Consider the following 16,876-nt stretch of genomic DNA (forward strand, 5'->3'; position numbering starts at 1 on the left):
GAAGCCAATGAATAGTGTTCTGGTTCCCATGGCGATGGCTATTTTTTCCTCTGATTAAGTGGAATTTGCTTGTACCTTTTAGCCCATCATGACCTAAGGGTTATACAGTAATGAACCAAGGACAATGCATATGGGGGAGACAGAGACAGAGGGTGGCAGGGCGGCTGTTGTGATGAAATGGAGCAGGAATGTATCTTTTACACTGACCATGGATAATTATCAAAAGAAACATAAAGAGATCACTGTAGCATCAAGGTGGACACAGATGGCTATTATAATGTCTGAGAGACAAACAGTTCAACAATATGATTGAAAGGAAAACAGCTGTAGGTGTTTTTATTGTTTTGCTTTGAGTGACAAAAAGGCATTTAGAGTTTAACAGAGGCCAAGTATATACTGTTAAGCAACATCTAAAAATCAAAAATAATGTTTCCTGCTGGCTTTTGCACAGTAGTGAATGTCTTTAATTTGATTCACTCACATGATTAAAACAACAAGGGTCAGACTATTGTTATCGCTGTTTCAACTATGCACTTATTTAGCAGTTAGTTTCTAATCAAGTCCATCCAAATTACCATTAGCTAAATTTTATTTACTTGCCGAAGCCAATTTTTATTTTGCTTTTGGCGCTTGTTGAGCATTCATTTGGACCGTTATACTCAAAAAGAGGTTTTGAGTGTTTAGTTTTGTTATAAACTACTACCATTCACTATTCTACCAGCAATAATACCAATAAAAATATCTTTTTAAAAAATATATCTTTATTTATTATATTCATACACTCAAACAATGAGAATACAGTTTCAGCTCTGGCCCCCTGGTACCCCCGAAAATCATCTGGAGGCAGCATCTATTTTACTATTGTGTACACAGAATTTTAATTGAAACTATTTTGCTGATCCTTTGCAACCTCTTTATGGCTGATTGAGCCAAGAAGTTGTAAACTCTATACAATACACTACTAATTATTTCTCAAAGTTCACAGGGATGGCACAACGGGATTTACTCAGAGTGAGGATGAAGATTTTTCAGCTTATTTCAGTGCCAATTAATAAAGTGTTTTGTTTCCCCCCCTTTCCTTTAACCCTATATATATCTCTACTACTGCTCTTGATAGTGCCAATTAACGGGATTGTGAATTTAATGCATGTCCAGCAGGTGTTTATGACACACTGGCTATGGCTAAATTAACACCAAGTATTCTCCCCAAAATACACAGTAGTAGTATTGCACAGTGTAAGTACAAAACACTTCTTTTGAATAGTTCTAGTGATTTGTCTTTAGATTTGTTTTGTCATTGCATATTCAATTCAGGATTTAATACATTAATTCTGCATATGCATTCAGTACAGTTCAGTTTTTAGTAAACTATACCTTTAAGACCCATTATATGCTTAAGCAACATCATACTGATTATTATTCACTAGTAAAAAATGTCATCAACCGTCTTCATTGCTACTTGAATGCCCTCTGCAGCACAGACCAAGGAGGTTTTAATGAAATTCAATTAATCAAAAAACAAAATTAGCAATATTTTTTCATATTTAGTGTGCTTAATCTGTTAAGAGAATGACAATTACCTCAGATGGCTATTAGTCTTGATTACCATTTAACAGCACAGGTCATTGTGTGTTCAACAGAATTAATATATATTTGTTTGAAAGTCTAATCATGCTGTCTGGGTGAAGTGCATCCACTCAGTTATCAAAGAATGCTCTGTAAGAAATAACAAAAACTCTTTAGGCATCATGGAACATAAATGGCTTGAACACCAGCACCCTTGCTGCTTGAAATGACAGTGAAAATTCTGTCATTATTTACTTACCTTAAAGGGTTAGTTCACCCAATGTTCCTGTGTTCCTGTGCTGGTATACTGTCCATGTCCAGAAAGGTAATAAAAACATCTTCAAAGTAGTCCATGTGACATCAGTGGGTTAGTTAGAATTTGTTGAAGCATCGAAAATACATTTTGGTCCAAAAATAACAAAAACTATGACTTTATTCAGCATTGTCTTCTCTTCCGGGTCTGTTGTCAATCCGGGTTCACGACTCCTCAGTGACGCTGCTGACGTAAGACGCTGCTGATGTGTTATCTGGTGCGCCCGAGCTTCGTTTACAGTCTGAGTGAGACGCAACGCTGTAAACAAAACAACCTTCACAAACATGTCAAATGATTTCGACACAGAGGAAGACTTGCATTTTTTTGCTCAGCCATATTTATTTGAACCTGAATACACGGACGAAGAACTAAGAGCAGCGTCACTGCGGAGTCGTGAACGCGGATTGACAACAGACCCGGAAGAGAAGACAATGCTGAATAAAGTCATAGTTTTTGTTATTTTTGGACCAAAATGTATTTTCGATGCTTCAAAAAATTCTAACTAACCCACTGATGTCACATGGACTACTTTGATGATGTTTTTATTACCTTTCTGGACATGGACAGTATACCGTACATACATTTTCAGTGGAGGGACAGAAAGCTCTCGGAATAAATCTAAAATATCTTAAACTGTGTTCCGAAGATGAACGGAGGTCTTACGGGTTTGGAACGACATGAGGGTGAGTCATTAATGACATAATTTTCATTTTTGGGTGAACTAACCCTTTAAAGGGATAGGTCACCCAAAAATTAAAATTATCCAATGATTTACTCACCCTCAAGACACCCTAGGTCAGGGGTAATTAAGTTTGGCATCGGGCCAAAAAAAAAAAAAATTTGCCACTAGATGGTGGGCCAGAACATAGTCAAAGGATAATTTAACTGATGAAAAATGCTACTAGAATTGCCTGTGACAGACTGTTACAGTGTCTTTTGTAACTGGTATTGAGCTGTTACTCTGTGTTAAATCCTGCAGTAGGACAGTCATTAACAAAAAGCCACATTTGTGTGGTGGTGCCCAGGTTTTACACTGGATAAATTAATAAAGCAGAGTAGTGACATGTAACCTGGCAAGTATCTTCATTCACCAACTTGCAACACAGACCGCCTTGCTAAAACACACATATGGGAGATGCAGAATGGATAAAAATACCTCAAAAAATAAAAGAGGACTTGAATAAGCCTATTAATGACATGTTTGAGTCATGCTCTTAACAAACTTTGTTTTATTTCCTCTTTCCATATTGTGAATAATAAATGTATTATTAGTATCATTTTAATTTGCTTGTTACACAATGGAGCCTAACTTATTGTAATAATTATTTGACACTGCCTACTTTTACACTCAGAATTATTCCTTGGCATTCTCACGTACTAAACTGAATTTTTTTTTTTTAATTGTTTGTCTGCTTGGAGGTATGTGAAGTTAACATTTAAGCTAGCTGGTGAGAGAAAATGGCACTATCAAAGAGTCTAAAGAGGAAAGTTGACAGCGAAAATAGTTTTGTGAATGCAAAGCCTGCAAAGCCGGTGTGTCTTATCTGCAATGAAGTTGTCGGTGTTTTCAAAGAATATAACACCGTGTCCACAACAGACGCGAGCGGCACTATGCGACACGTAAAAACATAATAGAACCCATTTTAATCAGTGATTTTAATCAGTGAGTCAACACATTCCCGACAGTGAACAGATTCCCTGCTCTGTTTCTGACTAGTCCAAGTGCTTTGCAACTGTTGGTTTGTTGCGTTCAGTGTAGACAGCTTTTAGCTTGTGCCATGAAAAAAGTTGTGTCTGGTGTAGACACGGTGATAATATTAGACGGCACCACGAGACAAAAATCTATTTCAGAACCGGCAGCTATAAAAAATAATCTGGCTGCGGGCGCAGGCCAGATATTATTGCTGGCGGGCCAGTTTGGAAAGCGGGCCGCCTATTGCCGACCATTGCCCTAGGTGTATATGATTATCTTCTTTCAGACAAACACAATCAGTGATATATTTAAAAATATCCTCAGTCCTCCAAGGTTTATGATGGTTGTGAATGGGGTTTTGAAGTAAAAAATAATGCATCCATCCATAAAAATCCATAGTAATCCATACAACTCCAGAGGTTAATAAAGGCCTTCTTAAGTGAAGCCATGTGTTTTTGTAAGAAAAATATCCATATTTAAAACTTTATAAATTCAAATAACTAGCTTCTGGCGGACGACCATACGCAGAATGCGCAAGTCGATTTGCGGAAGAAGAGTATCTGACGCACAACGTAATGACAAACGCAGAGGCGCAGAGGATAGAGCAAAACAAATCACCGGTCATGGATTATAAGTCTAAAACGATTTCAATAGAAGAGAAGAGAAGCTTAAATCTGTTGCACAGCCCTATTTGTTTGAACCACGAGAGATGCCTAAGTTTACAATACTCCTACATCCTGCATCATATATCGCGTCAGAGGATTACTCATTTGGCGCAAGTCAACTTGCGCATTCTGCGTATAGTCGTCCACCGGAAGCTAGTTATTTGAATTTATGGTTTTAAATATATATATATTTTATTACAAAAACACATCGCTTCACATTAGAGGGCCTTTATTAACCCCCTGGAGTCATATGGATTACTATTTTTTTTTTATGGATGGATGCATTATTTTTTACTTTTTTCTTTAATATTTGTATTGTGTGGTAACCATTTTATAAAAGCAATAAGGTAATCAAGGCTAATGCTGTATCGTGAATAAGTCACGGCTGAAGGGGTTGCAACAACTTAAAGAATGGTTCTGGTCTCTCTTTGCCATGCAATTACAATGAACAGGTACTGAGTCATTAACAAATAATTAAGAACTGTATCAACTGATTCATTGAAAAGATCCAAATCAATCCGACATCACTTCTCTCATGAACTAGCCAAGTAGAGACACTTATCAAGCTTTTCATTGAATAAGGATTTAAATATTGATCTGTTTATTTCAGAAGTATGGCTATTGTATGGAAGAGTGGCAAAATATTGTATGGATCCAGAAGACACATGCATCTTGTTGTTTAATAACATTGAAATCAGTCTTTAAAAATTCTCTTTTTGTGAAAGTAAGTAAATGATGACATAATTTTCATTTCTGGGTGAACTATCCCTTTAAGGCAAAAATTTAAAAAAGAGCATGAATTATCATACACTTAGCAATGCTTAAAGGTGCCATCGAATTAAAAATTGAATTTACCTCGGCGTAGTTGAATAACAAGAGTTCAGTACATGGAAATAACATACAGTGAGTCTCAAACTCCATTGTTTCCTCCTTCTTATATAAATCTCATTTGTTTAAAAGACCTCCGAAGAACAGGCGAATCTCAACATAACACCGACTGTTACATAACAGTCGGGGTGTACGCCCCCAAAATTTGCATATGCCAGCCCATGATCGAGGCATTACACAAGGGCAGCCATTAACGTCTGGATGTGCACAGCCGAATCATCAGACTAGGTAAGCAAGCAAGGACAATAGAGAAAAATGGCAGATGGAGCGATAATAACTGACATGAATAACTGACGCGAGCAATTAAAGGGGCAGCAGCCTGAATCGGCGCATTTCTAATTATGCCCCAAAATAGGCAGTTAAAAAAAATATTTAAAAAAAATCTATGGGGTATTTTGAGCTGAAACTTCACAGACACATTCAGGGGACACCTTAGACTTATATTACATCTTGTAAAAAAAACGTTCAATGGCACCTTTAAGAGACATGGATAATCAATGCAAGAGCAGCAACGGTGATCATTTTTAAGATTAAAGCTCCTGAGCCTCAAGAGAGGCTGTTTCAAATCTCTTTTCTGGGCCACAGGTTGTACGCGAGAGACATAGATCTCAAGGTTAGGTGTCAGCATCAAGATGGATGCTGTGTATAATCGAACCAAACTTCTCATTTACTTGTTCTCTCTCTCTGCCATTGTCTTCCCTGTGCCTGTGATGTGCGTTTTATTAGCATGCTCTGGGCTAGAGACAAATGCTCCAGTTCGATGCCTGGCACTGGGCTGCACTCAGGCATCCATCACAAGTGAAGGGGGCGCTAGGGGTCAATAGCTTATGCTCTATGTAATTACAGATGGATACCCACGAGATGAAATGATTTACAAGTGGAGGAAGAACTCGGTGCAGGCGGCTGATCAGAAGTCATGGAGACTTTACCAGTTCGACTTCATGGGCCTGAGGAACACCACAGATATAATTAAGACAACAGCAGGTCATTTTCTACTATATTGTTTGGATCTAATGAGAGTATGGTTATGATTATTTATTGGCTATTGATAAATAGAATTTTTTAGAAGGCTGATATACACTAGTGTTCAAAAGTGGATTTTTTTAAAAAATAAAAATACTGTGAATTTATTTGCTAAAAATAAATAAAAAACTGTAATACTTTGAAATATTATTACAATTTAAAATAACTGTTATCTGTTTGAATATATTTTAAAGTATTATTGATGGTGAAGCTGAATTTTCATCAGCATTACTTCAGAAACATTCTTTATTATTATCACTACTATTAACATTTTTATTATTGACATTATTGTATTTTTCTTCATGATTCTTTGATTAATAGAAAGTTCAATTAACAGCATTTATTAAAAATAGAAAACTTTTGTAACATTGTAAAAGTCTGTCACTTTTTTAATTTAATGCATAACTAAGGATTATAAGTAGTTATAAGTATTCATTTCTTTTTTTTTAAAATGCTGACCCCATACTTTTGAACGGTGATGTAAATATCATAATGTAAGTTATAGCGCTAGAAGTTTGGTTCAAAGCAACTGTTTCTAACCCAGGTATTCCCATCCAATGTAGTATGATTAAAAATGCTTAGAATAATATCTCCCTTTAATTTACATTATTGAATTATGCTAAACTAGTGTTGACCTATTTTCTCAAGCAGCTACCTTTACATCTTTTTTATTGTCCTGGATTCATCACACCATTGTATTTTCTGGTTGACAGACATTTGCATTTGTTTAATGTTGGTTTTACGCTCTATAGAAGTGACTAGATCAACCAAAGATGATATATGAGGTTGTTTTGCTTGACAATAAATATATAGATATAATGTTTTATATTTAGTATGTGTACCGCCTGCAGTATCTTAATAGACCCCCATTAAGATTGAAATCTCTGGGTCCAAAGATTGTAAGCAGTTGAAATGTCACTTCAGTTAAAGCACTTCTGTACGTGCACTATTGGATGACATTTTCTCAGGGCCTAGTAAATCTTAGTGTGAACATGGTCAGTGGACTGAACTAGAAATTTTATATCTTCATTATCATATTCATATACCAAATCTGTTATACAAGAATGATGCAGAATGGCATTTTTGGTGCAAATTGATTTTACATTGAAGTTATATTAAATCAAAATATAAAGTAATGTTTCATATTTTCAGAGAGAGATAAAGGTTGCACCAAACTTTGCTTTGAGGTAATACTGATTATATTAACAAATGAAAACTGCATACAGTACAGTAGCGTTGCCATCGTTTTTCAAATTATCAATACAAGAGGCGAATATATAAGAACTGCAGCATGAATGTAAAAAAAAAAAAAAAAAACTATTAGACTGTACTAGGTCTTTTGATCTTTTTCCAAATATTGCAAATCATTTTGACTGTTAAAACAAAATGATTTGCAATATGTGAAAAAAGATCAAAAGACCTAGTAATTCCACACAGTTTACTCTCAGCCTGTGAAAATGAATAGAAACTGTTTATCATTGTATGGATGATGAAAAAAAAACTTGACACTTCTGTAGGCTACAATGGAAAGTGAAAAGGTTTGTTTAGGCCTCCAGACAAAACAGTAATAATGACTGAAAAAAAGTCACAATATCAGTGTAACATGAGAGAAACAAGATGCTTTTCAGACATTTGAAAACTTCAGATTAGGCCTGTGAGGTTTAAATGAGTATCTATAGTGTATATTAGCATAGCTCAAGGATCTCCATAATTGAGAGTTTTTGCATATTAGCTTTACACCTAGATTTTTCTATTTGTACCATTTCAAATTTCACTTAAAAATAGCCTTGAAATATAGATATAACCATGTCAATAAAGAAAGGAGAAACATTGCAATTAAATCCGAGCTAAGATATTTTCAAGGTTGGTCAGTCTCTAAAAAAAATACAAAAATGAAAACTGGCAGGAGGGCTTTTCAAAGAAAATATAAAGGCAATATGACCTTCACATTTCAGAAGTGTTAGACTTGCTTTGTCAATGCATGTATGAATAAAGTTAAGTCATTGAAGTACATCAATGTATTTGAGACACCATTGGTTTCTTCTTTCTAGAGATGTTTCATTGGCAATGTATTTTTCTCTTTCTAGGTGACTATGTGGTGATGACTGTATATTTTGACCTAAGCAGAAGAATGGGATACTTCACAATTCAGACCTATATCCCCTGCATACTTACTGTGGTTCTCTCTTGGGTGTCCTTTTGGATCAAAAAAGATGCAACTCCAGCCAGAACAGCACTAGGTACATGCAGTAAATACAGACAACTGGTCCTTGTGTGATTCATTCATGTGTGACTTGATGTTTGTGTTTCTTTAAAAAAAAAAAGAAAAGAAAAAGGCAGTGTTAAAGTAACTTTGAAATTACTTTGGCCATGCACACACTGCAAAGTTTTGGGAGTGATTTAAAGTGCCCCTATTATACTATTTTAAAGGTTCCTAGTTTTGCTTTGGAGGTCTCCTACAATAGGTTTACATGCATCCATGGTCAGTATAAACACTTTAATTTTCTGATAATATACATTGCAGCAAGCATCACCTCTTTTCTCACAGTGTCTCAAATGGTTCGATCAAGGACTCAGTCTCTTTAAACGCCTCCTTGGATTGGCCCAGTCTATTGTGATTGGTCTACTGCTTACAGCGTGTTGGAAAAAATACGAACCGTAACAATGGCATCCTTTAGAAGTGCATGCAAAGTGGATGTGCTTTTGCAGCACAGAAAACAGAGTCTCCTCGACATGACAACATGAAGAACACGAACCACAATCTTCCAGGCCTCAGGTACAACTACAGTGTTTGAGGGCGGGTCGAAGTAGACGTTGTTCACGGGCAGCCAATGAAGACCATAGGCTGGCATTATGCAAATTTGTCACAAACCTATGTAAGTTTGTCAGGTAGTAAGACTGGATTTACGAACGACACATTTTAGGCAGTTCAGAATTGGTTCTGTCTTTTGGGAGACAATAGCAGTTTTTCTACCGTTGTGCCAAACCATTTTCATGCTTAATTGTTCCATTCTGTGCCGATCCGGCCCAGCTGGTACAGATATGGTTACATTTTGCACTGATAACGGAGCTCTTAGGAATGTAATCCAAATGTGTCAGCCATTGCTTTAGTAACACAAGAGTTAACAGACGGTATGAGATAGTATTAATAGTGACCACGTTATGGAGGATGATTCAATTTCTTTTAATTTTATTATTAACTTTATTCAAATAACATGCTTGGCCAGCTACAGAGAAACTGGTAGCCAGGTTAGGGGTCGACTGATATGTGTTTTTCAGGGCCGATGCCAATACAGATTATTACACATCAAGTAGACTGATAAGAACCGGTATTTACAGTCAAATCAAAATGTATTCAGACACCTTGAACATTTCATTCATTAATACAGTTTATTCACTATAGTTTAAAAAATGGCAATAAAATATGACAAGATCTCTACGGAAGAGGATTAGGGCCAAGCAATAATAAAAAAATAAAACCATCTCGAGATTAAAGTTGTTAAATTTCGAGAATAAACTCGTTAAATTTCGAGAAAAAGGTCGAGATTAAAAGTTGAGAATAAACTCATTAAATTACAAGAAAAAACTCGTTAAATTTCAAGAAAAAAGTCGAGATAAAATGTTGAGAATAAACTCGTTAAATTATGAGAAAAAACTCGTTAAATTTCGAGAAAAAGGTCGAGATAAAATGTTGAGAATAAACTCATTAAATTACGAGAAAAAACTCGTTAAATTTCGAGAAAAAAATCTAGATAAAATGTTGAGAATAAAGCCATTAATTTACGAGAAAAAAGTCGTTAAATTATGAGAACAAATTCGTTAAATTTCGAGAAAAAAATCTAGATAAAATGTTGAGAATAAAGCCATTAATTTACGAGAAAAAAGTCGTTAAATTATGAGAACAAACTCGTTAAATTTCAAGAAAAAATTTGAGATAAAATGTTGAGAATAAAGTCATTAATTTACGAGAAAAAAGTCATTAAATTATGAGAACAAACTCGTTAAATTTCGAGAAAAAATTCGAGATAAAATGTTGAGAATAAAGTCATTCAATTACGAGAAAAAAGTCAAAGCAAAATGTATTCAGACACCTTGAACATTTCATTCATTAATACAGTTTATTCACTATAGTTTAAAAAATGGCAATAAAATATGACAAGATCTCTACGGAAGAGGATTAGGGCCAAGCAATAATAAAAAAATAAAACCATCTCGAGATTAAAGTTGTTAAATTTCGAGAATAAACTCATTAAATTGCGAGAAAAAACTCGTTAAATTTCGAGAAAAAGGTCGAGATAAAATGTTGAGAATAAACTCGTTAAATTTCGAGAACAAACTCATTAAATTTCGAGAAAAAAATCTAGATAAAATGTTGAGAATAAAGCCATTAATTTACGAGAAAAAAGTCGTTAAATTATGAGAACAAACTCGTTAAATTTCGAGAAAAGATTCGAGATAAAATGTTGAGAATAAAGTCATTAAATTACGAGAAAAAAGTTGTTAAATTACGAGAACAAATTCGTTAAATTACGAGAATAAATTCGTTAATTTAATGACTTTATTCTCAACATGTTATCTCGACTTTTTTCTCGAAATTTAACAATTTTTTTTCATAATTTAATGAATTTGTTCTCGTAATTTAATGACTTTTTTTCTCGTAATTTAACGAGTTTATTCTCAACATTTTATCTTGACTTTTTTCTCGAAATTTAACGAGTTTTTTCTCGAAACAACTTTAACAACTTCTAACAACTTTAATCTCGAGATGGTTTTATTTTTTTATTATTGCTTGGCCCTAATCCTCTTCCGTAGATCTCAGAGTTAAACTGTGTCAGAAAAAAAATTAATCTTAATTATGTCAGATAACACTTAAGCAAAACATGGTCGGGTCAAAGTGTCCAAATTTTTATCAGTTTTACTGGTAGTCCACTGCATGAAGAATTTTTCTTTATAATATGTCACAGTTTAATTTATTTTGCTATCCTCACTTACATAAATGAACTATAGTGTGCTATCAAAAATATAAAAAATGTCTGAATAATTTTTGGTTTGACTGTAAGTCTGGTGTAAAAATCTAAATGAATGTCAAAATTAAGAATAACAAGGGCTCTGTGAGAGTGTGAGTGCAAAACTTTCAGTGCCTTCAGCCTTCTGCACTGATTGGCTGGACTCGTGACTCCCAACAAATCAGATGGGCAGTGGGTGGACATTGCTCTAGGCCACAGAGTAGTGAGTTACAACAGAGGTGGGAGCCAAATAGCGCATTTTAAAATTAAATTATTTTATCGGCAAACCGGTTTTGAAAATGACCAATACCGATAACCATAAAAATGCTAAATATTAGCGTCGATAATCGGTCAAGTGACCAATCCTGAGTGGCAACGTCACTTCACACATTGTACCAGCATGGTTCAGCACAGTTAGCCAAACGTGCTGAGAATTCTGGGCCGAGAATGGTTCGTATTCTTGCCGTGGCGAACAAAGCTCAAGTGGAAATATAACTGGAACCGTGCCTCAGTGTTCTTAGAACTGTTTGGCCCGATGGTAGACAATTGGCTTATAACTCTATTTATCATGAACTTTGATCTGAACTTTGTGTGTCTTTTACATTCATAAACAGCTATATTACACATTACATGAAAGGTAATCTGAAAAAGAAAAGTGTATTAGGGGCACTTTAATGCTATAGTGAATTTCCTGAATTATCAGTACATTGTGTGTACGGAATACGGGTTGTGTGTACGAAATTCAAGTTGACATATGAGAATGAAAGACAGTTTCATTACAAAAAAATGTTTTCATAAGAAGAAAATCTATGTGTTTTCTTTCAGTGTGTCTGTTTGTTCACATTTATTCTTGTTTCATTACAGTGCTTTTTCTGTTTATGTTTGCTTTACTCATTTCTTTATAGTTTCCTGCTTTAAGTCCATGTCCTGTCCTGGTAAATGTCACTTTTGTCAAGGTAACTTGCTTTTTTCATTTTTAATTTTTATTTTATTTTATTTTTATTTATCAAATAATTAGACCTTGATATTATTATTTTTTTTTACATGTATCCCCATATATCTCATGATATAACTTGATTAGCTTGCCACTCTTAGGCTGTATTGTTGGATTAACTCTAAGCACACAACAGATAAGTGTGGCCTGAGATGGTGTTCCCACTGAGTATTCTCAAGTTAACAAGCAGGATCAGTGACAGTCATAAAAAAAGTGTCATAGATTGACATAAATTGGGTGTCTACACTGATCCTATAGCTAACTGCTAAGAAAACTTGAAGAAAAGGCCCTGCACAATCTATGTTTGGAAGAAAAGAAATAAACTGGCAACATACTCTGAGAAGAAAAAGGATGAATGCAATTAATCTGTCTGACAAAAGAAGTCATTATACCTTCAGTGGAAAGAAAGGGAGCAGGAGAAAAAGTAGAGATTTGCTTTACAGGCGTCCGGTTGATCGATGAAGTCCAGAGAGAAAGGCAGCCGAGATAAAATGTGGGAGAGAGAAAGAGCTTGGACTCACAGCCGTGGAAATGTCAGGTTAGAAAAGGATGTGACCAAGACAGAACCCAGAAAAATTGTGAGGGGTCAAATATAGGGTGGTGAGTCAGATGTTGAAGATATGTCCAGCTTAATCTGAAAATGCATTTTGTGTGGTAACATTTAAATAAACACTTTTTGGCTATGTACTAAAGCAATGTAGAAACCCAAATAGCTCATCCTTATGTGCTTTGTTAATTTTAAAACCATGGGCGATTATAGGAATTTTGTCCTTCTTTTTCTGCAATAACAAATGTCTCTCTGCTGGGAGGACTTTCCACTATGTTGGAACACGGCTGCTAGGATAAGAGCATCAGTGAGGTCAGGCACATTGTTCAGATTTATCCCAGAGGTCTTCAGTGGTGTTCAGGTCTGGGCAATCAATTTCTTCCATGTTCCCCACTTTGTGCATGGGGAATTAGCATGCCCATTCAACAACATCAACAACAAAAACGTCTATTTGCTTAATGCTCATTGCTTAAATACCTGCTAGCAATAACTATAAAGGTCTTTTAATTATAAGGGGGTGTCCACATACTTGTAATGTAGTGTTAATTGTTTAATATGACTAAATCTACCTGACTATATTTAGTTATACAAATGAAAGTAATTTTAAAGGTCAGTCCAGGTAGAAATAGCTCCTTTCAAGGTTTTCAACACCCAAATAAAAGTTTTTGGTTGAACTATCCCTTTAAGTCCCAGCTAAACCAGGAGGCCTTTCTGTTTAGAGTTTACATGTTCAGATGAGTCGAATACGACTGAAATGGTGAATGAATGAATGAATGAATCTTCCACACAGTTAGACTATCATTCCAATAATAATTTCAATCAAATTAAAATTAAAATAAATTAAAATATAGATATATAAAACAAAAAGAACCAGAAATAAAACACAGTACCATTCAAAAGATTGGAGTCATGAAAATGTTTACAATTTTTATTCAGCAAGGATGCATTCAATTGATCAGAAGTGACATAAGACATTTATAATGATATGATATGAATATGACATGAATATATTCAACAAAGAATCTTTAAAGTCCCCCTGTGGTGAAAATCAAGTTTTTAATGTTGTCCATATGTCTATCTGGTGTTTTTAACATGCTTTAAAGCAAACCATGTGCAAATTCATAAGTCAACACCATTGCTGAGTATTTTCTCTTAAAAACTGCAGTAAATCAAAGACAGTCTCAAACCCGCCGTTTGAAATCGCTGGTGTTTCTGACATCACAAACTACCTTGTAACCAATCACGTCAACGTGCCAGCGGGCTTTAGCATATCATTAACTGACCGCGCAAGGGAATCTCAAAAGAAGGTTATCCCGGTATATATTTCTCTGTCGATACGTAAAATCGCGTAGATTTATCAATATAGCGGGTGTATGATGCATATATTACGATGTTATGATGAACTATATGCCTTTCTCCACTGACGTTATGAGTTGTTCAAAGCGTTTCTAAGGATTGTTAGAAGGCAGCTGTCTGACTCGTGAGTGTGAACATGGTTTGTGTAACATTAGCAAAACATTATTACCTGATTGATAACATAGTCAAGAAAAAGGCTAATCATATTAATTACCGTTATGTGTCCGATGTTGTAAAGAGCGATACCATTGTGCAACGTTTACTTCAGTAAGTTGACCGAGTGGTTCTGAGCTGGCACGAGCGAGTGGGGGCGGGGCTAATTATCATATTCATAGATCTGTGTATATTAAATGAGGCAAAGGTGTAGAGTTACATTCAAGCTATTTTAAGGCATTAAGATTTTTTTTCACAGGAAAAAATGTTTAAATATGTAATTTTGGTGATCAAAAATGAGATTTAAGGGATAAAATAATTGACTACAGGGGGACTTTAAAAAAAAGTATCGGTTTTATTGTAATAATATATCACAATATTGTTTATTTATCAAATAAATGGTGAGTATAAGAGACATCACTCAACAGAATAATAATAATAATAAATCTTACCTACGCTAAACTTTTCAATGGTAGTGTATATTGATGATATTATAATGATATGAATTTTTTCAAAATCAAAATGTCTCACTTTTGAATAGTTGGAAAAGATTGGGGAAAAACAGGGAAATTATCTAGGGGAAGAGTAGAAAAGTACTGAACACACCTTACAGCTGGTCTACAATCATTACGAACTCTTTCAACCCACAAACCAACTGCCTGGGTACCATCACTGATAAGTACAGGAAGTACAGCATTACAGTCATTTGAACATCCAGCCAGTTGTTATGTCATTCTTATCCATCGTTAAAAAAAAAAAAAAAAAACAGATGAGAGAACTAATGAGGCTAAAATGGAGCTAAGCAGTTCAGGAAAGAGTGCAATTTTGAAATGCATATTTCATTCACAGTCTTTTCTGACTCAGGCAGGCAGTCATTTAACTAAGTGCCACTGTGTCAGGGGAAGTCTGTCTAACAGGTGAAGGTAATAACCGTGGCCAGCAACAGCAGAGGAAAAAAGGAATGGGGTGCAAAATTTCTCTCTGAAATAGATGAAGCTTGCTTGTTTCCATAGAAACCCTTGCAAAACAGGGGCACAGTCACTGCTTCTCTGAGGCAACTCTAAATGTCCATGCAAGAGTGAAGCTAAGAATGTCTACACGCTTCTAAGAATCTAGGTGTTTGTGTGGGTGGAATTTTTTTAATTTGCAGGTGTCTCTGTTTCTATCATATGCAAGAGAAGGACTTCAGCATCTGGACAGGTGTCAAATTGAAAGGAAAAACAACAATAAAGGCATATAATAGTGTTGTTGTTGTTGTTTTTTTCCTTTCTGAGGAATAGAATAATAATTTGCGGTATTGGTGAATTATGGTGGCGGTTAAAGTATTGCATTACTTTTTTTTCCTTTCATGTATTGCCTGTATTAAAATTCTGCCTATGTCAAGCCAGTCACTTATGAGGTTCCATTTTAGATAGGCAGCCTAGTGAGGCAGCTGGAACAGAGTTATTTTTTTCATACGTGTCCAACAAGAACCAGAGCAATGGCACCTTAGATGGAATTTAATCAGGTCTGCTCAGTGAAAAAGCGTCACATAATTAGCTTAGAGACAAAAAATAACAGTGTTTTGTATTCAGCAGAGATGTGAAACTACATTTTACTCATGCTAACCATGTCAGTGTACGCTTTAGATGATTTAGCTCATATTTTTCATTAGCAGGCGTTTCCCTTGTTACCAGCCTTTCCATCTAATATCCTCTTTTGATTATGCAGGAATAACAACAGTATTAACCATGACAACACTCAGCACGGTGGCACGGACATCACTACCCAGGGTCTCATACGTCACAGCAATGGACCTTTTCGTCACTGTCTGTTTCCTGTTTGTTTTTGCTGCTCTCATGGAGTATGCCACACTCAATTATTACTCTTATAATGCTCGTAGACCAACCTGCAACAAGACGAAAAGATCGGTGAGTACCATGTTCTGCCCGAATCTTTATTCTGCAGAGTTTATGCTGTCCTTTTTTAGGAGAAAGCTATGCATCCTGTTCACGCAATATATGTAAGGGAATGTTTTTTTTTTTCCTTCTTCTTTTCATTTTCTTGCTCTAACAGGGGACTCCTGAGCTTCTAGCCATCTATCAAAGTTTCATGTCCACCATGTATATTAAAATGAATACTGAAATTTTCCAGGGCCATTTTTAATACAGTCAGTAGACTTGTTTTTATTTAGCATCGATGTGCTTTGGTTTGTACGGAGCCCCTAAAAGGACATGGTGGTGGAAAAAAAAAGTGGGATGGGAGGAAAAAATGTTTTTCAAAGATTTGCAAAACTTTTGTGTTCTCTCGCAAATATATTTGTGTTCTCTCACAAAACTTTTGTGTTTTCTCGCAAATATATTTGCATTCTCTCACAAAACTTTTGCGTTCCCTTGCAAAACTTTTGCGTTCTCTCACAAATATATTTTGAACTTGAACTCAAGTATAAAAAATGCTTTTTTAAATAGAGATCACTGTTCTACGGAAGAGGATTAGGGCCAAGCAATAATAAAAAAAATAAAACCATCTCGAGATTAAAGTTGTTAAATTTCGAGAAAAAACTCATAAAATTTCGAGAAAAAAGTCGAAATGCAATGTTGAGAATAAACTCGTTAAATTTCAAGAAAAAAGTCGAGATAAAATGTTGAGAATAAAGTCATTAAATTACGAGAAAAAAGTTGTTAAATTATGAG

At 35.1% G+C, this 16,876-nt stretch overlaps 1 protein-coding gene across 3 annotated transcripts in view; it reads left to right on the forward strand.

Annotated features, from left to right (window-relative positions):
* The window catches only part of LOC125273656 (gamma-aminobutyric acid receptor subunit gamma-3), a 154,826-nt gene that overhangs the window by 133,215 nt on the left and 4,735 nt on the right, over positions 1-16,876 (forward strand). For 2 of the 3 annotated variants that reach the window (XM_048199226.1, XM_048199228.1), the window contains exons 7-10: positions 5,972-6,109; positions 8,236-8,388; positions 12,060-12,110; positions 15,915-16,114. In XM_048199226.1, the coding sequence (XP_048055183.1) occupies positions 5,972-6,109; positions 8,236-8,388; positions 12,060-12,110; positions 15,915-16,114 (542 nt within the window). The remainder of the gene's footprint in view (positions 1-5,971; positions 6,110-8,235; positions 8,389-12,059; positions 12,111-15,914; positions 16,115-16,876) is intronic. The other variant, XM_048199227.1, reaches the window with a different exon arrangement.

Source organism: Megalobrama amblycephala, linkage group LG8 (genome assembly GCF_018812025.1).
Source record: "Megalobrama amblycephala isolate DHTTF-2021 linkage group LG8, ASM1881202v1, whole genome shotgun sequence".
NCBI classification, from domain to species: domain Eukaryota; kingdom Metazoa; phylum Chordata; class Actinopteri; order Cypriniformes; family Xenocyprididae; genus Megalobrama; species Megalobrama amblycephala.